A 20,996-nucleotide genomic window follows, 5' to 3' on the forward strand; every position below is an offset into this window, starting at 1 on the left:
AGTCCCTCCCCTGCATCCGCAGACACCAACTGCAATGACTGATCTCCCTCATCCTGAGTTGCGTGGATCCTGCATCACGGGTCGTGCTCTGGAGTAGTCCTCTTGGTCGTCTCTGCCAGCTGTACAATGTTGGTGGAGGTAAGGCCTTCCCTTCCGACGCAGGACAGTATCCCTGTGCAGTGCGTCTCCTGCACCTTCCGAGGTTTGTTTGCATCTCCTCCAAGGCATCTTCCGGCTCCGTGTAGCTCCATCCCCAGCACTCCTTCCTGCGACTCACAGCCCTCTGCTGCTTCTCCTGCATCGTTGGACACTTCTCCAGTTGTTCTGCATGGGTTTCTCTGTGACTCCTGGTTCCTCGTCCAGTGGGTCTCCTGTGGGGGCTGCCTCTTCTTTTGTGGACTCTCTGCTTTGCTGAGGACCCTCCTTGGACTCCCCCAGTGGGTTGAGTCCTCCTGGACCTTGCTGGTCTCCGGCAGCTCCACTTCTGCTTCACCGCAACTTCTGCCTTTTCCAAGGCTTGCTGATTGCTTTTCCACGCCACTGATCGACTTCAATCTTCCATCTGGCATGGGACATCGACTGCATCCTCCAGGAACTCTTCATCTGTTCCAGGGCTGCATTCCTGACCGTCTTCGTCCTACCGTCAACCAACTTCTGCAACCACAGCTGGGTGGGTAGTAGCTCCTACTCCTCCTGGACTTGACTTTTCTGTGACTTCTGGACTTGGTACTCTTCTTCCATAGGTCTTCCTCTTCAGGAAACCACTGCTGGTTTCTTGCAGTCTTGTCTGGGTATTGCATTTTTTCCCTTTTCCTTCCTTTTAGGTAGTTTGGGGCAAATCCAGTAACTTACCCCTTTCTTCCCGATCGCTAGGGGGCACTGTGGAACTTACATTTTGGGTTTCCTTGTATCCTCAGCTACCCTCTACACATTCCACTTACATAGGTGGGGGTACTGTGTTCACATTCCATTTTTTAAGTATATGGTTTGGGCTCCTCCTAGGGTTACTATTGTCTATTTGCATTTGCACTGTTTTCTATCATTTTGTATGCCTATTGCTGATACTAGTGTACATTTATAGTGTGTTACTTACCTTCTATTGGAGGGTTGCCTCTCTAGTACTTTCTGGTAGTGTGCACTAAAATAAGTACCTTTATTTTTGTAACACTGAGTGTTTTCTTTCATGTGTGTAAGTGCTGTGTGGCTACAGTGGTATTGCATGAGCTTTGCATGTCTCCCAGATAAGCCTTGGCTGCTCATCCACAGCTACCTCTAGAGAGCCTGGCTTCTAGACACTGCCTACACTACACTAATAGGACATACCTTGACCTGGTATAAGATGTTAGTACGTCATGCACGCACCACACACCAGCCATCTGGACAAATGGAAAAGGTAAAAAGATATTCACCAGCTGCTCACAGCTTGGTCATAGTTTGGAGCTGATTTTGTGAAGATGAACTATTTGAGGTTCAAATCTCATAACTGACAAGACATTTAGTGCATAACATGGAAAATAAACCAACAGGAAGGCAACGCAGCGCTCTTCAATATATAACTAAAAAAAGCAATAAAAAAACCTCCCTTCCCCCACCCACCCTCAGGTCTATTCAGAGTGGAGAAGTCATATGAGAAGGTACAAAGCAAATGTAGTGTGGGCCTCTTAACTAGCAGTTGTGAATAGTGGGGGGTTGTTACAGGTAATTGGGGCATGTGGGCTCTCGCCACTCTTTCTAAAGAAGGGCAAGGAATGGACTCTGGAGTTCCCTAAAGATGTCTCCCTCAGCAGTTAGTGTTACGGTTAGCTTCTACATGTCTAGCACATGCCACAGTTAACAAAACCACCCCTGGTGAGTGTGGAGAGTGTTGGTACCCCAATGAGCAAGAATGTTTTAGAGGACTGCCCCCGGTGCCAGGCCGATCTGACATCCTGTATGGGATTTGAGCAGGAATGGTAGGGAGATTGGGAAGTCCCAAAATAATATATGCAGGAAATCGAGGAAGGCAGATAAGTGTCGATATCATTCAAAATTCCTTCCCAGTATTGAGATTTTGGAGCATTCCCAAGCAAGTGTCCCCGGGGAACCACAGTGCCTCCAACAGTCTGCGCTGCAGGTTGGGTTACCCCTGTGTAACTGTACTGGAGTAAGGTACCAGTATGTGGCTATTTTGACAGCTGTCTTAGTACTGGCTGTATTGTTTGCTGTACGACGCGCCCTGTGATAACCTCCTCTCACTCCTTAACCATGAGCATTATCCTCAACTATGTCTCCCAGCGTTTAGTATATGGTTTGGTCTCGCCTAGGCATCACTATTGTCTATTTGCATATGCACTGTTTTCTATCATTTTCTATGCCTATTTGCTGATAACTAGTGTACATATATAGTGTGTTACTTACGTCCTGTTGGAGGATTGCGTCTCTAGTACTTTATGGTATTGTGTCACTAAAATAAAGTACCTTTATTTTTGTAACACTGAGTGTTTTCTTTTGTGTGTAAGTGCTGTGTAACTACAGTGGTATTGCATGAGCTTTGCATGTCTCCTAGATAAGCCCTGGCTGCTCACCCACAGCTGCCTCTTAAAAGCCTGGCTTCTTGACACCGGCTACACTATACTAATAGGGGGTACCTGGATCTGGTAAAAGGTGTAAGTACCTTGGGTACCCACTACACACTAGGCTACCTTCCTACATAAATCATCTGGGCAAATGGATAAGGTAGAACTATATTCACCAGCCACTCACATCTTGGGCACAGTTTAGAGTTCATTTTGTGAAGAGGAACTGTTTTATGTTCAAATCTCACAATTGACAAGCTATTTAGTGCATAAAATGTAAATTAAACCAACAGGAAGGCAGCGCAGTGCTCTTCAATATACAACTAAAAAAATCAAGAAAATAACTCCCTTCTCCCACCCACCCCCAGGTCTACTCAGAGTGGAGGAGTCATATGAGAAGGTACAAAACACGCAATGTGGGCCTCTTAACTAGCAGTTGTGAATAGAGGGGGGTCGTTGTAGTCGGTCAGTCGCAGGGTTTCACAGGTATTTGGGGCATGTCGGCTTTCTCGACTCTTTCTAAAGAAGGGCAAGGAATGGACTCCAGAGTTCCCTAAAGGTATCTCCGTGAGCAGTTAGGGTCAATGTTAGCTTCTACATGACTAGCAAATGCCAAAGTTAACGAAGCTACCCCCAGTGAGTCTGGAAAGTGTCGCTACCCCAATGAGCAAGAATGTTTTGGAGGGCTTCCCCTGGTGCCAGGCCGATAGGACATACCCTATGAGATTTGAGTGGGAAGGTAAGGGGATTGGAAAGACCGAAAATAATACAGAACCCTGACTTAGGTTGTGATGTCATCTTTCACAGCATTTGAGTGTCCCACGTATGCATATGTTATTCTGCCACAACCGATTTTCACGGTCTTTGGCATGGGCTTAGACGTCGATCTGCAGTTCGTACAGTTGTATTAGTTCCTGCTGCAGCTGTTCGGTTTCCTTTTCTCTGCCTATCTCGTGGTCTTCTAGGTGTGAGACTCTCTCTCCTATGTCTTCCATCTCACGGTGAACTTCCTTCAAGTCCTTAGAGGGGTCTTCTCTGAGGGAGGCAAAGAGGGCTTCCAGAAATGTACAGTTACTGGGCTGTAGCGATCCTCTGCATTAAGTAGATGTTTGAGGGAGGTGGGTCCTTCCCCCAAATCGTCTTCCAGATTGCTTAACCAGCCTGTCCTTCATAGTGCAGTCTCTTTTAGTACAGGCTGCACCATGGCCTGCTATAGAAATGTCCAGCACACACTGTAAGGTAGAAAGGCCCTGTGTCTGGTCGGGCCCTGATGCAAGACGGGTAGCACTTAAATGTAGGGCAACGTGGGGTTGCCCCCTATGCGGCCCTGCAGGCACACAGCCGAAGTAGAAGGGTCGCAGGTGGAGTCTGTGGGTCTCTATATACGTCTGGAGAAATAAGCCCTGTCGAGGGGAAACTTTCGGTGCTAGAAAGATGAGAGCCACCAGTCTTCATTTGGTGGGGCTGAACCAGGCCTGAGGGTCCAACCAGCCCCGTGAAACAAATCAGGAGGCCTGCCCCAAAACAAGTCTTGTCTGTTGCGTGTGATCAATCTGTTGACTATTTGCTTTCCCTTTTTTGTGTAGGGTTTCCATACTACTGTGAACATTTTCTTAATGCAAAAGTGCACATTTTACTGCCTGGCACTGTTGGGGGCTAGTTATTGAGGGAACGTGCATGTTGGATAGGCGCAGAATGCTGTAACCCAATACTGAAGTGGGCTGACCCTGTTCCCCATGGTGGAAGCTGTGATGGGTGGAAACTTAATGTGAATGACACTACTGCAGACCAATAAAGAGCTGAATAAAGGCCACTGTAACTATGTATAGAATATCTATTTTGATTAAAAACAAAATGTCTTAACTAATGCTAAAAAAAAAAAAAAAAGTGTTTTAGGAAACAGATTGATGTTGCCTTTCAGGTGTGTGTTGATGTATCATTCTAAATCCTTGTTATATTTCCAGGTCAATATTATTTACTGGTGGGAGAATGTTGGTATCTGGAGGTAGCCAGCTTGATCTGACTTGGCTTCTTAAAGTTTTGTTTCCACCAGAAAGCTGAAGATTTTGAGATGATTATTCAGGTTTCTTCAAAAGAGTGCATTGCTTGTAATGCAAGCAGTCTTAAAGGCAGAGCAACGGTCCATGGGAAGCCATTCTACTGAAGGAAAGACTGGTGTGATGCATTGAGATTTTTTTGGCTTTGGAGATCATATAAGCTGTTGAGCGAGGACTGCTTTGAGGGGAGGATAGGGGATAATAAAGCAGCCCCGTCAGAGGGTTGTTTCAATAGTCTGAACTTGACATGACTAAGTCTTGGCTGTCCAGCTTCAGATCTTATTTTGAGTGGAAAGGTTTAAAACTACAGATAGTTAGTAGGAATCTGGGGTTTTGCTGTCTCTTTGATGTGTGGATCGTAGTGGAATACTTTGTTGAGCTTAATGCCAGTTGGCTTAGCTGAGGTGCTGGTCTTTGGTGTGAGGCCTACGATTTTGAGTTAGTTGAACATTCTACTGGAAGTTCCTGTTCATTGTTTGGGGAGAGGAGGAGAAATTCTGTCTTTTGAGGGTTTAACTTTAATTTCATGTTTAACAACCTGTTCTGTATATGAGGATGAAATGAGGAGATGGGAGGTTGAGGGTGACTTAAGGCTGTTGCACAATTCAATGTTAACACAAAACTAAATGTTGTAAGCATATTGCAGAAAAAAGACGTATTGTGTTTTGTTAGTACATTGCCTAGTGATTCAATGTAAAGGTTAAGGATCTGGGAGGAGAGATGCAACCCAGATGTCCTCCACAAGGGACCTTAAGAGGGCAGCATACAATTTCCTATTTTGATGATTGTATTATTTCCTGTATGAAACAGTGCTGATAGGCCAAGAAGAACTAGGAGGCCTGGCACTTCCTTTATTTTATTTTACTTTAATTTTTCTTAACAAGAATGATACAGAACATTATCCACAATTTGTTCGATGCAGGTTTCAGTACCGTGATCCCCCCTGGAACGCCGAAAGGAAGTCACCTACGAAATGATTGTTACTTGTGTATTTTTGCTGGTTGATGTCTTCTCTTTCAGATGATATTTGAGAGAAAAGTGTGGCCTGTGATGAGCTTGACCTTTCAAACTATGGACAAATGTGCCCTCTTTTGAGGGAATCCCAAAGAGAACCCCAGTTTAGGGAGGAATTGATAATTTGGAAGCAGATAAGGGAAACGCACATCAGTGTTATCTTTGGTTGAGGGGTGTTGGGGGAATGGAATGTGAGAAGAAGTTTAACTTTGTTTTTGTGGTGGGGCTGCATTCAGCATATTCAGGGCAATGGAACAGAAGGCATTCCAGGAAGCCACAGGATATTTCTTGTGTCAGAGATAGGCGATTGCATGAGTACAACATTCCTAAATTTTATGATTTTGCTTGTGAAGTGTGACACTCGATCAAACCATTAAGGTTCTGTAATGGGAGGTAGGGTGTCTGTGGATTTTTTTTTTTATGTTCTGGAATCGTCTACACATGCATATTTCTCATTCTCAGGAATGAGAACTTTGCATGGGATGAGATCTGACAAACATTTCATGACCAATGTGATTTTGAGGAAGTGGGCAGCAGTGGGAGATTTTCTCCATCTCCTGTTGTAGGCTGTTATGATATTTTGCACCTTGTTCACATCATCATTATTTAGTTTAAGGTGTGCTTGGACTTTCTTGTCTCTTTTAGCATGAGCCAAATTTTCCATGAAGAGCAAGAATCTCCTTGTCATATTGCTCTATCAACCTATTCTCTACTTGTAGTTTGACCAAGTGGCTCAGAGGATGTATGGCCTTCTCTAGTTGGTGCGTAAGAGGTCTCTAGAGTTTATCACTCTGGTTTCTGGTTTGACATGTTGAGATACGTATATGGAAAGGGGTGAGGAGGTGATCTGACTATTTGACTTAAATGGGATGTACAGAATAAAGTAAGTCCTTTCACAAGGATCCGGTCCAAGGTGCCAATTGTTTTGTGATATGAATTTTAGAACAGGTTATTGTCAGATAAGCAGGATTTTAGTGTAGATCAGTGGGTGTCATTACTATTTTTCCATTGGAAGTTAGTCGACAAAGGAATTGTGGTTAGATGAAGAAATGAACTTGGCCTATTCTGTATTCAAGATCGCTTTCCCGGAAGTCGTCTTTGCTTTCATGTGGGTGCTAAAGGATGTTCATCCCCTGAGGTTTGCAATCTCAAGTCTGAGGTATTAGACGGGGGAAGGAATTTAGGGCCAGATGTGCAAAGCTATTTAGCAGTCACAAAGCCTGCAATTCATTAGATCAAATAATTTGTGAGCGCTAAATGGCTTGAACAAATGTACTAAAACCATTTAGCGATTCAGTAATGTTACTGATTTGCTAAATAGGTTGGGGAAGTCCTAAGGAATTGCTATTTGGAAGGGGCATGTTGAGGGCGTCCCTTCTAAAAAGCGATTGCTATGATATGTATTAGCATTTAGTGACCAAACTTCCATCTGAAAAACAGCACTATTTTACCACCTCCTCATAGGAGGTGTCAAGCCACTAGCAAACATGAAGGGCTCCCTGCTCCTCTTGAAGAATGCTAAAAAAATATTTGTAATTGTAGGCGGGGATCCCACAAACCACTTCCTACTCATAAAAAATAAAAGTTAAACTGTTTTTGCTTTTTGAAACTCATCCCAATTCCTTTAAAGAAAACAGGTTGCATTATAGACGTATTGGTCTGCTGGCCCCATCAGACCACCATCCCTGTGATGGCTGTCATCCATAATGGGTTGCAAATTGCAACCTACTTTAACATTCATGCGATAGGTCGATTCACTACCCACTTGGAAACGTAAATTTAAAAATAAATCTTCTATAAATTTCGAATATCTATTACCAAATAGTGATTTGCAAAAAACTACTATTCAGAAGTCACTATTCTAAATGTACGTGCATCTGGCCCTTAGTGAGTTTGCTACTTTGCATTTAAGAGATATCTTCTGTAACAATTCTACACTTACCCTACATTCTTTGTTCTAGCAGCATGGCTGATTTTGCAGCCCGGAGGTTCTAGGAATTCAAAAAAGAGAAGGATGGCTTATGTATGGAGGGGTGACATACACTGAGCTGAAATAAAGAGCCTAGGATTACCCACTTGATACAGTAAATCTGTAGGTGATTAGCCAACTGCCTAGGCAAAGCAGTTTTGCAACACTATACAATCCCACAGATCAATGTTTCCCTTTTTTGTGATGCTCCTTTTTCTAATCGATTAAAAGACAGATCTAGATGTAACAATTCTGTTTGTTCACAAAACTTTTGTATCCTTACTTTGTTCTAACTATCTTTTTCATAAATTAAGACGACTTCCAATTAGAAAGAATCTTTACAATTCTTAGCTGATGTGTTCTGGGTGGTGTATTATTCGAATTGGTTGTAATCTGTGTTATTAGTGTATGTTATTAAACCAGTCCTGAAAATAAAATGGTATTATTGTTTGCTCTCGCGCATGCCCAGTACAAATACATTGTATTTTTTTGCAGGGAATTAAATTTGGTCAGATGTGTGTCTTTTAAGGGTAATCCCCATAGTTGCGTGTGAGATGGATGAATCTTTTACTTCATTTATATGTAATTAAAATTCTTAAGTTTATTATTTATTATACTCTATCATTTGTGTATATTCCCATATAGAACCATTTTGAAATGCTGATATGGAAAATAGACTTAATCTAGCAGTCCGTGGATTTAGGCAAAGTATGCTTTTAATTTAATAGAACATTTGCCTTCCCAGAGTGCACCTCATACAGTCCAGCCAAAGGAGTTGCTGCTGTTAACTCGAGTGGGACCCAGGACCTGTCAATGCCACGGAACAAAGGAATCGTAAAGCCACTTGCATTGCCAGGCCAGCTTATAGGGAAGGCATTTGGCTCAGGTAATATGATAATGTGTGAGATGTTAATCTGGCATCTATATTATGTTTGATAATTTAACTCACCCTGTCCTTCAACTCCTGATTGAAATGTTTGTGATCTATTATTGGGTTGTTTACCCCACAGCCCGCAACAGTTTCCAAAGCCCAGCTTCTGCTCCCATATCAGTATGTAAACAGATCAGATTCATTGACTTCTGTCTGGGCAAACAGGTAACTCTAAGTGGGTCTGTTTTCCCAGTATGATCTGATGTGTGAGCGGTCCTATTAAATATGACTACGAGAACTACCACTGTGGACTAGTGGTAGGGTACTGTTTATGGAGTTTGACCGATTGGACACTAGAGGATCCCTTTACATCTCTCCATAAGAGCTTGCATTTATCATCCTAAATATGTGCCAGTTATTTGCTCCCATGTACCAATGTAGGCCTCTTGGGGCAGCTGGGGTTCAGGGTTGTTTCCATCTGTATCATGCAGATGTTGGAAATGATACCCTTCAAGCCTGAATATGTAGTTATAAACCTTTTGAATGCAGTGTGGCCCCTGAAAGCTTCCTGTTTAGGCCCTGGATGCATCACCCAGTGTTGCATTAGGACATCATTGAACTGCTTCACTTTTTCTAGCTTAAATCCCTGATTACATACAGGAAGTATTATTTTGCTTCTTCAGAATATGTCTGACACCATGGCACAGGTCCTCGCCTTTCAGTAATGAAAGGGTCACTGTGATGCTGCTGGGGAGAATGCAGAGTTCTAGTGAATTAAAGTGTGATGAGCAGAAGGTGGTTAACCCCAGATGTGTTCTTATTCAGTCCTAAATTGTAAGGGTCAATTTTATGTGAGTTCTCCATTCAACATTGTCCAGCCTGTTTGATTTTTGGTTCTTAAGCTAGATTCCATGGGGCACTTGTTGCTGTAACTTATTCCCTGTGACACCACATATTTTCTGTGACTGACGGAGACCATTCACGTGGACCCTTACTTGTCTGCTTTATTAGTATAGAGAAAAGTCTGGGAGGCTTAAGCCTCACCCTCGGCCACAAATGGCCAGATGACTACTTTATACAATGTCTAGCAACAGCCACTCAAGTAGGAAGGGGCTGGAAAATGTAGAAGGCTGAAGGGAAAATATTAATTTTAATAGTGGTGATCGGTCTTAACCACGAAAAGTACAAGGGTGACCATTTCCTAAATTGTTGCAAATTTCAGCAAGCAGTGTAGGGTAATTTTGTCTATAGAGCCCTGATGTAGTGATGTTAATTCCTAGGTCAGTAGTTCTTAGCCTGTGTTCCATGGACCTCTGGGGGTTGGCGCAACCTACTCAGGAAAACCGTGACTGTTTAGAAAATTAAATAATACTTGTTGATTGATAAACTATATTTAAATAAAGAAGAAAATGTCAAATTGAACATTTAGAAAAAAATGTGCTTGTGAAGGAGTTTGAAATGGAAGGCTAAAATTAAGTTGATATCCTGAGCTTAACTTGTGTGAGCACCACCAGTACAGAAACAATATGGATGATGTGTGACCTCAATTAATGCACCAATAAATAAAGCATACTCCAGGTGTACGGAAGACAATTTGATGACCCAGAGTCTAGCATATTGCTTCATCTTTTAGAATTAAAAAAACACACATTTAGAAAAGGTTGATCCTTCCTATTTAAATTAAAACTTTGTTTTTTGATATTGTAAATTAAATAAAATAAAAGATTGCCACATTTTGTTTACTTGTTTGTGTATTTTTATGTATAGTTTGGAGGTTGAAATTGCTTAGGCCGTGGTACTTGGCTTCCTTTATTGACTCAGTAGGGGTTCCCAGATTCCGGTAATAATTCAGAGGGGTGCACAGATTTCCGTAATGATTAAATGAGTCCACAGAAGTCAAGAGGTTAAGAATAGCTGGCCCTGGTAGTTAATTTGGCATACTGACCATCTGAATTATATCCTTGCCTTCAGTAAGCCCACGCTTGAGGGGTAAGAATTTCGCATTTGAATGAAGCAACCTTAAACCATGCTATCTATCCCCTTAAAGGCACCCGCCTGCTTCATGTGTTTAGTAAGGGAGCCCTTGGCAAGCAACAACATTTTATTAGTATTTTGTGAAAATATTATATTTGCAATGTACTTCTCTGACCTTATCCTTAATGCCAAGTGTTCTATGATAAATGCAAATTAAAGAGTAAAGAGGAGGCTTCCATGTCATGTGCTCCTGCACAACGGAAAACAGCAGGCGAGGTGGCCATTCAGTCAGAATGGGGGTTGAGGAGAATTTCAAGCCACTGCCATGGAGATAAATGTGAGTCCAAAGTCCAAAGTATGCATAGTCCCAATGAGGAAGCACCATTCTGCCCAGTCAAGGGCCTCCTTGGCGCCCAGGGAAACAAGCACTACAGGAATGGACTTACTTATGGCCTTCTCAGCCAGGTGGACAACCTATGTTGTTGTGGGTCTGACACACTTAGACCATTCCTAACTGGATAGGATGAATAAAGTCAATGAGAAGATTCTCTAGAAGAACAACAATAGTGAACAGTTTACATTCATTTGTGCTTAGGGACAGTAGCTGAAAGTAGCTCAGATACTCCTTTCTGAACCCACTTCTTCAGAGGCTTGAAAGAGGAACCAGTAGACTGTGAGGAAAAGTAATTAGAGGACTGTCAAGGAGTCCAAAGTCCATGATTCTATTAAGAGTTCCACCACAAACATGGCCGTCCCCTGCCCTCTCCTCAGGTGAAGCAAAGGAATTCCCTGTCCTGCCACAGCAAGTTATAGCCTGCGATCTTGTGGTCAGCAGTCCAGTCCCTTCTTGCCAGAGGTGCAGTGTGAATCAATCAATTTCCAGCAACAGCCGCAGTATAGAGTAATGAGTTCCGTCTAAACAGCGCTCACCAACACTGCCACTCCCTTCGAGTCTCGGGCACAAAACACTTGACCGGTGCAGGTCTGCAGGGGATGCACTCAAAACAAATGGCTTCACTCCCCGCCACAGGCTGGTGGCATCTTTCACTTAGGCCCTCATTTATGACTAAGATAGAAGAAGGCACGAGCTTATCTGCTCTGGTCCCTCAAGCCCCCACGCAGCCCTGATTTCAAGGCAGTAACAGAGGCCAGGATAGCACCAACCAGATGGAGTATACCTTACCTCTGCCATGGCTCGCATTCACCGCCCGTTTGTTACATGACCTATTGGGATGGAAAAATGGTGCAGGAGAGACACTGGGCCTTGCCAGTTCGTAGCTGGCAGAACCTTCTCCTGCTCTTATGGGCTAAGGAAATCTCCAAGCATTCCACTGACAGACTGACTGGCGCACGTGGGCATGTGAAATGGCTCCCATCACCCTTGCTATTGGCACACTCGTAATTGCTAGGATTCCTTTCCCTAGTATGCACATGCACCCACTGGTAAAAGCGGTATTTTGGAATTTTGCTGCTGATATTTTGCACTTTCACAGTACAAAAGGGGAATGTGATGAGCATGCATGTGGTGTCAGCAAGGGAATCCACAGGATTCCCATTTTATCAGTGTGCATGTACACCCCAGGGGGGCGCATTTTGGCATTCAGTGTGTTTGAAAGATCCCGAAGTTTCTTTTGCAAACACTCCCATGCGCAGTGATGCCTAAGGAATTCTGGGTGATTTGCCATGGTAATACTCAATGCTCCCGCAGGGGAATCCCATTCCATTTCCCGTGGCGGGTTACCATTCCAGACTAGCGGCCCAGGGTGACCACAACAAGGACATCGGCATGGCCCTCCTGATGGCTGTCAAGGCCAGCCATACCCCAGCCACATGATACTAGTGCTAGACGTAGTGAGGAGGTGACGATGGAAAGGCTCAGGTCTAAAGAGACCCTTAAATACTTAATATGGTCCACGCCTCTGCAGTACCAGTTTTCCTCCAGCCACAGTACTGTGTTTTGTTACCAAGCCTCATGTTGTATTCCCCACACTGCTCCTCTTTTATCGTCTATATGCTGTGCTTAGCCCCCTCCTGCTGCTCCAGGTTTTTATGTGATGCATTTGCTGTGGATCCACAGCTTTCTTCCACTTGGGAACCTCTTTATATAACCTTATCCATGCGATCTGCAGAGTTGTGTTAGACGCCCCGAAGGAAGAAAGGGCCTTTTCACGGGACTACTGATCACACCACAGTTATTTGGACTTAAATAGTTCTGCGTGGATCAAGCTTAGCTTCGATTCTTTACAGTTTCCTTTGTTCAATCAGTGTAATTATTGCTCAATCTTCTCTCGCTGGAAATCCAATAATACTTGAAGCATCCTTGTACAACCTGAGGTATTGGATCCTGTTAAAGTGTCTTGATATTTGGATGCTGTGCTGCCTGGGTTAATCAGTGGCTCTATCCTTCTAAAGTGGCACTGGTTTTAAGGCAAAATGAATACTGAAGTCCTCACATCAGTCATCCACTGTGTTTCTTATGATCGTTATTAAAGTTTTTAAGTTTGATTTTCTGACAGCCTTGTTTTTTATCTACTTGTAGTCCCTCTTACGTTGCGTGCCCCTGACGCTGCTAACGGCAGTAATAACGGTGGCAGGAGTACAGTGCTGTCCAGACACGTGGCACATCCTACGTCTCCCAGCCCGGGCTGTGTGGCTGTAGATCAGGGTGAGTAACCTGCATGTCCTTTAGTCTGCTTTGTGATTTGCAGCCATGTTTTTCATCCCAAGATGAATGCACCACCACCGCCTGGAACAATCGGTGAGTTGCAGTGGAATGGCACAAACCATGACCTTAATCCTTTGGAAAAGGGTGTATGTCCTCATGAGAGGAAGGGAGCAATATTTCTACCTAATGTAAAAAAGGACATGACACTCGAATTCAACACAACTGTTTATGCAGTTGTTGTCTCTGCAGTAGTTTTGACCTCTGTTTGTAGGATTATTTGATTGACGTGCAGTTGCTAATTTTATTGTCTCTTATCTTGGATATCTTCACAAACGAGCTTTGAGACACACCTATAAACTTTTTTTATTGCCAGTTTTCAGAGTTTTATATTGGCATGCATATCTCCTTTTGATTGCACCAGTGCACTGAATAGTCATGGACAGATGAAATTGGTCTTGTTTCTGGATAGCGTTATCGGAGTTTGAGTGAAGTAGAACTTTCCCTGATGGGTGTTTTTTATTATCTCTGTCTTGCTTGGTGTCAGTTCTAGGCACATTTGAAAAGTTCAGTTTTCGGAAGTCTGAGTGTGTACCTTGATGCTTCTGTCAAGTTTGGGAATCAAGACGTTCCATACTGGAGGGCTTGGACTCCCTTCGGATTTTTCCCCATATTTAAACAATTTGAAAGAATGCCGAGTTATGGGATTGGATGAGCAGATGTAGAACAAATATGTGATTGGTATTAAATGGAAAAAGAGGCCAGAGAGTGTAGGTTCTTTGTTCCATTCCTCATTAGGCTTCTTGGCCAGTGCACAAGACTTGTACTTCATCATTGTGTCTTTCAGGAACTAGTGAGGCACTTTCAGAGCTGGTTTAATGTATTTTTTTATTTGCATTTTTAAAGACTTAACTCTTATGTCAAAACACAAGTTTTATTTTGCACCTATATAAACTTTACTATGAGACATGTAGGCGATGAATTGCTTCTTTCCCTTCTCTTATAGTTCACATACTCCCCAGGACATTGTTTATATTGAGAAAACGTTGATCAGTCATAGGATATTAGGTGGGCCTTTATTTGCATACCTTGGTTACCATGGTATCCTGTTATTGATACTTTACGACTAAGGTAGAGGACAATACCAGCATTTCTACCTCCGCCCCTCAATCCCCCAACCAGCCCTGATTTTAAGGCAGTTACAGAGGCCAGGGTAGCTCCAACCAGATGGAGTATCTCTTACCTCTGCCACGGGCTTGCATTTGCCAACTGTTTTTTAATTGACCTAAGGGCATGGAAGGATGGTGCTGGGGAGACAGTCGGCCTCGCCAGTTTGTAGCTGGCAGAACCATCTCCTGTTCTTATGAGCTAAGGAAATCTCCAGCTCAACACCTTTCTCAATATATACCCCCAATGACAAAAAGAGAAATTTTATGCTAGTCTGTTTCTGATAACTACAAATTTCACTGGCTGGATGAAGATAGTGGAAGGCGACTACAATTTGTTTGATTTCTTTTGTGATCAATCTTCAGCCCGATTTGGATACGGAGATCCTCCCTGAGCATTACCATCTGGAATACATGACGTAGACCTAGCAGATGTGTGGTAGGCCTATTGTGAATGTGAAATAAGTTGTACATTTTTAAAAATGTACATACAAATAAAAATTTACCTTAGAATAGATTTTCTTTTAATACAGGCAGGAGGCAACCACAGAGTCATATCTTCTGATGTTGACATACAAGTGCTATCAGGTCATGCCTCAGTCTCTCTTGAAATTAATTCCACTTCAGGGATACCTACTTCTCCCCAGTGTACAATAAATATGCTGGACAAAATAGCATTTCATGATCTAGGCCTAAAGGATCCATACCTGATGCCATTCAACATTATTTTAATGAAAATGCTGACTGTAATTTGATAGTAATGAATGCAGCGAAAGAGATACTACTGGGGGGACTTCTTGCTCGTATCACATATAGCAACTGATAGGGCTTGAATTAGATAAACTGATTTTTTTATTTTGACGGTAGAATAAGATAGATTGTTCATGAAAGGCATCTAAAGTGTTGCACATATCTAGAGATGATTAGAGAGACTACTTGTGAATGAATTGGCATACAAACGTTAATGTAGACAACAACGCTGTTAAGAGAAAAACAGAGAAGTAAATAAGTTATTGGCCTACAAGATACGGGAGACATATAGGCGATGGTGCAGGAACTTTATTCTAATTATGAAGATATAATTAATGGCCTTCATCAACATTTTATTCACAAATCAGAAATGTATTTCACATGAAAAGGATGATTTTTTTTTGGCTGTAGTTCTTTTCCCTCATTTAGAGTCTGAAGAGAGAAAGCTCCAGACAAGCTAATAAACCCAAATCAGGTGAAGATTGATGGGGGCACTACCTAAAGATAAGGCCTTCTGCTCTACATGGGTTTTCAGATTCATTCTACAAAGCGTAGATTGACATCCTTGTATGCCCAGCAAACATTTTCAATACCTCCTTTACCCCCCACAATAGTAGATTCAGTATTGACCCTTAAACTAAAACCAGTCAAAGGCCCTTGTGACTAGAGCTCGTATATGCCAATACTGCTTCAGAGTTGTAATGTAAACAATAATTACAAAGATTCTTGTAGCCAGATTAGAAAGGATTTGGCCCGATTGTATGACCCTATTCTAGTAAGGACACTACAAATGTCATCAAGATCATGGCAGTCATATGTGCCAGTGACCTTTTATGCGTTCTTACTAATCCGCTATCAGCTTCCTGCATGCTTTCATAAACCTCTGGAGAGTTTGAAATTAAGGTTAAGTGTCAGTTGGCTTGGGCCTCCATGTATGCAAACAAGCATGTTTGCAAATTCTCTACAGTCTTTCGTGGCTTAGGGAAAATGTCTTATAAAAGAAAACGTTGTTAATGTATCCTAGCAAACTAAAGACACTACAGTTATAATTTTTCATGCATGTTAGACTTCTATGGGTGAGGTTATCATGGGACCTGTTCTAACATAAAAAAACTGCCCAACTCTTTAGAATCAATCAACTTTACCGAGCACTTTTAATTCTACATATCGTCTCAAAATTAAAAACAAATATGGTGGTTGTGCAGAATTAGCCTATCGTTTGCCATCGGCTCTAAACTTGTGCATACGACTGAATCGAGCTCTGCATGTGTCCTTATCAGGATATTATTGATTGTGAACTGTTGCTTCTTCTTGACTTAACCACATCATCACTGCTGCACTCATCTAATGCAATAAATACGTTTGAAAAGATTTGCATTTGCCGTGGCTTGGTTCTCTTTCCTAACTCCTGTGGTGTAAGGCTACTCAGCTCAGTAGAGTACACTTTGGCTACTGTCCCCCGCCTTCACTCAAGGCTCTCTGCTGTCCCTTGTATTGAATATGTAGTTGATACCCTTCACTCTTGCCAGCAAACCGAGTTCTTGTTATAATGGCACTAAAGGTACATCCATACTGAGATACCATAACCTAGTTTTTAACCTAGAAGCGATATACTGATTTAGAACACAAGTTACTAGGCTAGGGAGCTAGTGGGTTGCCAGCTCAACACGTTTCTCAATATATTGCCACAAAGACAAAAACAAACTAATTTATACTAAGCTATTTCTGACAAATACAAATTTCACTGGCAGGATGAAGATAGTGGAAGTGGATTTCTCGTGATCAATCTTCAGCTCATTTTGGCATCGGAGATCCTTCCTGAGCGTTACCATCTAGGGAACATGACTTAGACCTAACAGATGTGTGGTCAGAATTGTGAATGCAAATGTAATAATGTAATCTAAAATTTAAACTGTGACCAGCCTCTATCTGTAATTTAAATGTATGGCCAGGCGAAACTGTTGCCAGCTTTAAGAATGTACTTGAGCAGAACAAGTTCAAGTCACGTCCTATCAGGAGTGCTTACCTTGCATGGCTCATGCACTGTGCAAAAGGAATACTACTTGACTGGGGCATGTCATATTTTTTTTTAATGTCACTCATTTATCCTCATTGAATGCCCTAACTTACTGATTGATATATCCTTCTGCTGACTATCAAAGGGGGCAGAGGTCTGCATATTGTACCATATACTAATGTAGGGAAAAACCTTTTAGAAGCTCTCAGTAAAGGGACGAAACACTTGCCGTGCTGAAAATCTTGCAAGGCACTTTTCGTTAAATTGACTAGCAATGTGATCATTCTACATAATCCTTCCCAATGAACATTGAAGTCAATATATTCATTAAATTATCAATACAGATCAATGAACTGCCACGATTTCTTATCTTTAGTTAACAAAGAAATGTGTTTTTGAACAAAATTGATTATCTCTGGCTTTCACGCACAAGCACATTTCTTTGCCCTGTGCCTTTCCTCATGCCTTCACTCTAACCTGCTCCAAATCCTTTCCCTCCTGCAGCGTCTATGGCCAGCTCGGGCCCACCAAAGAAGCGGCACCGGGGTTGGTCTCCGGGGTCTCCCGTTGCTGGGCCTGCACTACCCGTCCCCGTCCCGGCCGTCCGACCACTTGCAAGAACCGGTAAGGCTTCCAAATACCCGCGGCGCGGCTGCTGGGCAGCACTAACGGGAAATCTGTTTGCAGCATATCTAGACCCACGCAGAGTGTAGCACCTGTATGCTGCGCTTCTCAATTCTGTTCTTTTTACAGGTCGGAAATGAGCCTTTTAAGTTCATTACACCGATGTTTGCACGTGTGTGTGCTGCTGAGCATTTCTTTTGCGTGAAATCCAGTTATATGAGCATGAAAGATGTACAAGTTTCCAAACCTTATTAAATGCTTGCTACATCACCCTGCATCCTTTAAAAACTGGGGCTCTGAAAAATGTGCATGCTTACACTTTCATTCACGGAAATGTGCATCCATAGAAGCATGCTTCAGGCGTTGAACGGATGAAAGGGGCTCACACCACAGTGGTAAGTTATTGACGGAAAACAAAGTGTGCTATAAAATATACTCTGTATGGGAACAGTGGTGTTTTGTGGGAACAATGGGACTTGGATGTATTTTTGAGGTTCTTTTTATGGGCGAGCACAAAGCGCTCAGTCCATTCAGTAATCTCTCTTTGGGCTTCCAACCACGCCCATGCCACGTCAGTCACTTACATTGGTTCGTGGGCTTGCCTTTTAAGATCTGCTTGCTTTCATTTGTGAAAGGCATGCATACGTCATGCCTTTTCCTGTGTTTAGCCCGCCTACACAGCACCGGTAAACTACTAGAAACATACGAGGCTCGATGTTTTGAGCCTGGGGTCTGGACTACTTTACCTGTTTATTTCCTACGCAGCGCGATTGCGCTGTTTTTTTTCTCTTTACACCGCTAATAGCTCTAACTCGAGCAAATGCGAGACACGTTGTATTGAAAATGCTTGTTTTAGTGTAGAGCAACGGTACTCAAAGTACGGCCCGCGGGCCGCCAGCGGCCCCATGGACCTAGCTTGGCGGCCCGCGAGACGCACACCAAACGCCACATCATAATGGCAGCAGTATGTAAACATAGAAGAGGGCCGCGGGAGCATGCTCCCGCGGCCCTCCTCTATGTTTACATACGGCGGCCATTGTTTATGGCGTTGCCCTGACGATCCTGGAAGCCAAAGCCCCATAAAAGTCAGCGCTTGCAGCTAACTTTTATGGGGCTTTGGTCGTCTGCTTCCTGTCACCGGCTCCACGTCTGCTGCCCGCCTGCCTGCCTGCTGTTCCACATTTGTGGCATCTTTACAGTGCTTTGAGTCAGGTAAGGCTCTTTGGTTATTTATTTATTTGTTTTAAATGTAGTGTGTGTTACTGGGGTAGGCGTGAGAGAAGATTGCGCTGTGTGTGTGCGCTGTGTGTGTGTGTTACTGGGGTAGGGGTGAGAGCAGATGGCGCTGTGTGTGTGCGCGCTGTGTGTGTTACTGGGGTAGGGGTGAGAGCAGATGGCGCTGTGTGTGCGCGCTGTGTGTGTTACTGGGGTAGGGGTGAGAGCAGATGGCGCTGTGTGTGTGCGCGCTGTGTGTGTTACTGGGGTAGGGGTGAGAGCAGATGGCGCTGTGTGTGTGCGCTGTGTGTGTGTGTGTTACTGGGGTGGGGTGAGAGCAGATGGCGCTGTGTGCAGATGGCGCAGTGTGTGTTACTGGGGTAGGGGTGAGAGCAGATGGCACTGTGTGTGTTACTGGGGTAGGGGTGAGAGCAGATGGCGCTGTGTGTGTTACTGGGGTAGGGGTGGGAGCAGATGGCGCTGTGTGCAGATGGCGCAGTGTGTGTTACTGGGGTAGGGGTGGGAGCAGATGGCGCTGTGTGCAGATGGCGCAGTGTGTGTTACTGGGGTAGGGGTGAGAGCAGATGGCGCTGTGTGTGTTACTGGGGTAGGGGTGGGAGCAGATGGCGCTGTGTGCAGATGGCGCAGTGTGTGTTACTGGGGTAGGGGTGAGAGCAGATGGCGCTGTGTGCAGATGGCGCAGTGTGTGTTACTGGGGTAGGGGTGAGAGCAGATGGCGCTGTGTGCAGATGGTGCAGTGTGTGTTACTGGGGTAGGGGTGAGAGCAGATGGCGCTGTGTGTGTTACTGAGGTAGGGGTGAGAGCAGATGGCGCTGTGTGCAGATGGCGCTGTGTGTGTTACTGGGGTAGGGGTGGGAGCAGATGGCGCTGTGTGCAGATGGCGCAGTGTGTGTTACTGGGGTAGGGGTGAGAGCAGATGGCACTGTGTGTGTTACTGGGGTAGGGGTGGGAGCAGATGGCGCTGTGTGCAGATGGTGCAGTGTGTGTTACTGGGGTAGGGGTGAGAGCAGATGGCGCTGTGTGTGTTACTGAGGTAGGGGTGAGAGCAGATGGCGCTGTGTGCAGATGGCGCAGTGTGTGTTACTGGGGTAGGGGTGAGAGCAGATGGCGCTGTGTGCAGATGGCGCTGTGTGTGTTACTGGGGTAGGGGTGAGAGCAGATGGCGCTGTGTGTGTTACTGGGGTAGGGGTGGGAGCAGATGGCGCTGTGTGCAGATGGCGCAGTGTGTGTTACTGGGGTAGGGGTGAGAGCAGATGGCGCTGTGTGCAGATGGCGCAGTGTGTGTTACTGGGGTAGGGGTGAGAGCAGATGGCGCAGTGTGTGTTACTGGGGTAGGGGTGAGAGCAGATGGCGCTGTGTGCAGATGGTGCAGTGTGTGTTACTGGGGTAGGGGTGAGAGCAGATGGCGCTGTGTGTGTTACTGAGGTAGGGGTGAGAGCAGATGGCGCTGTGTGCAGATGGCGCAGTGTGTGTTACTGGGGTAGGGGTGAGAGCAGATGGCGCTGTGTGCAGATGGCGCTGTGTGTGTTACTGGGGTAGGGGTGAGAGCAGATGGCGCTGTGTGTGTTACTGGGGTAGGGGTGGGAGCAGATGGCGCTGTGTGCAGATGGCGCAGTGTGTGTTACTGGGGTAGGGGTGAGAGCAGATGGCGCTGTGTGCAGATGGCGCAGTGTGTGTTACTGGGGTAGGGGTGAGAGCAGATGGCGCTGTGTGCAGATGGTGCAGTGTGTGTTACTGGGGTAGGGGTGAGAGCAGATGGCGCTGTGTGTGTTACTGAGGTAGGGGTGAGAGCAGATGGCGCTGTGTGCAGATGGCGCTGTGTGTGTTACTGGGGTAGGGGTGGGAGCAGATGGCGCTGTGTGCAGATGGCGCAGTGTGTGTTACTGGGGTAGGGGTGAGAGCAGATGGCGCTGTGTGCAGATGGCGCTGTGTGTGTTACTGGGGTAGGGGTGAGAGCAGATGGCGCTGTGTGCAGATGGCGCTGTGTGTGTTACTGGGGTAGGGGTGGGAGCAGATGGCGCTGTGTGCAGATGGCGCAGTGTGTGTTACTGGGGTAGGGGTGAGAGCAGATGGCGCTGTGTGCGTTACTGGGGTAGGGGTG

At 44.6% G+C, this 20,996-nt stretch overlaps 1 protein-coding gene across 7 annotated transcripts in view; it reads left to right on the forward strand.

Annotated features, from left to right (window-relative positions):
- The window catches only part of GREB1L (GREB1 like retinoic acid receptor coactivator), a 444,116-nt gene that overhangs the window by 261,889 nt on the left and 161,231 nt on the right, over window positions 1-20,996 (forward strand). For all 7 annotated transcript variants that reach the window (XM_069219992.1, XM_069219998.1, XM_069219995.1 and 4 more), the window contains 3 exons: window positions 8,341-8,481; window positions 12,980-13,105; window positions 17,540-17,659. In XM_069219992.1, the coding sequence (XP_069076093.1) occupies window positions 8,341-8,481; window positions 12,980-13,105; window positions 17,540-17,659 (387 nt within the window). The remainder of the gene's footprint in view (window positions 1-8,340; window positions 8,482-12,979; window positions 13,106-17,539; window positions 17,660-20,996) is intronic.

Source organism: Pleurodeles waltl, chromosome 2_2, assembly GCF_031143425.1.
Source record: "Pleurodeles waltl isolate 20211129_DDA chromosome 2_2, aPleWal1.hap1.20221129, whole genome shotgun sequence".
In the NCBI taxonomy this organism is placed as follows: domain Eukaryota; kingdom Metazoa; phylum Chordata; class Amphibia; order Caudata; family Salamandridae; genus Pleurodeles; species Pleurodeles waltl.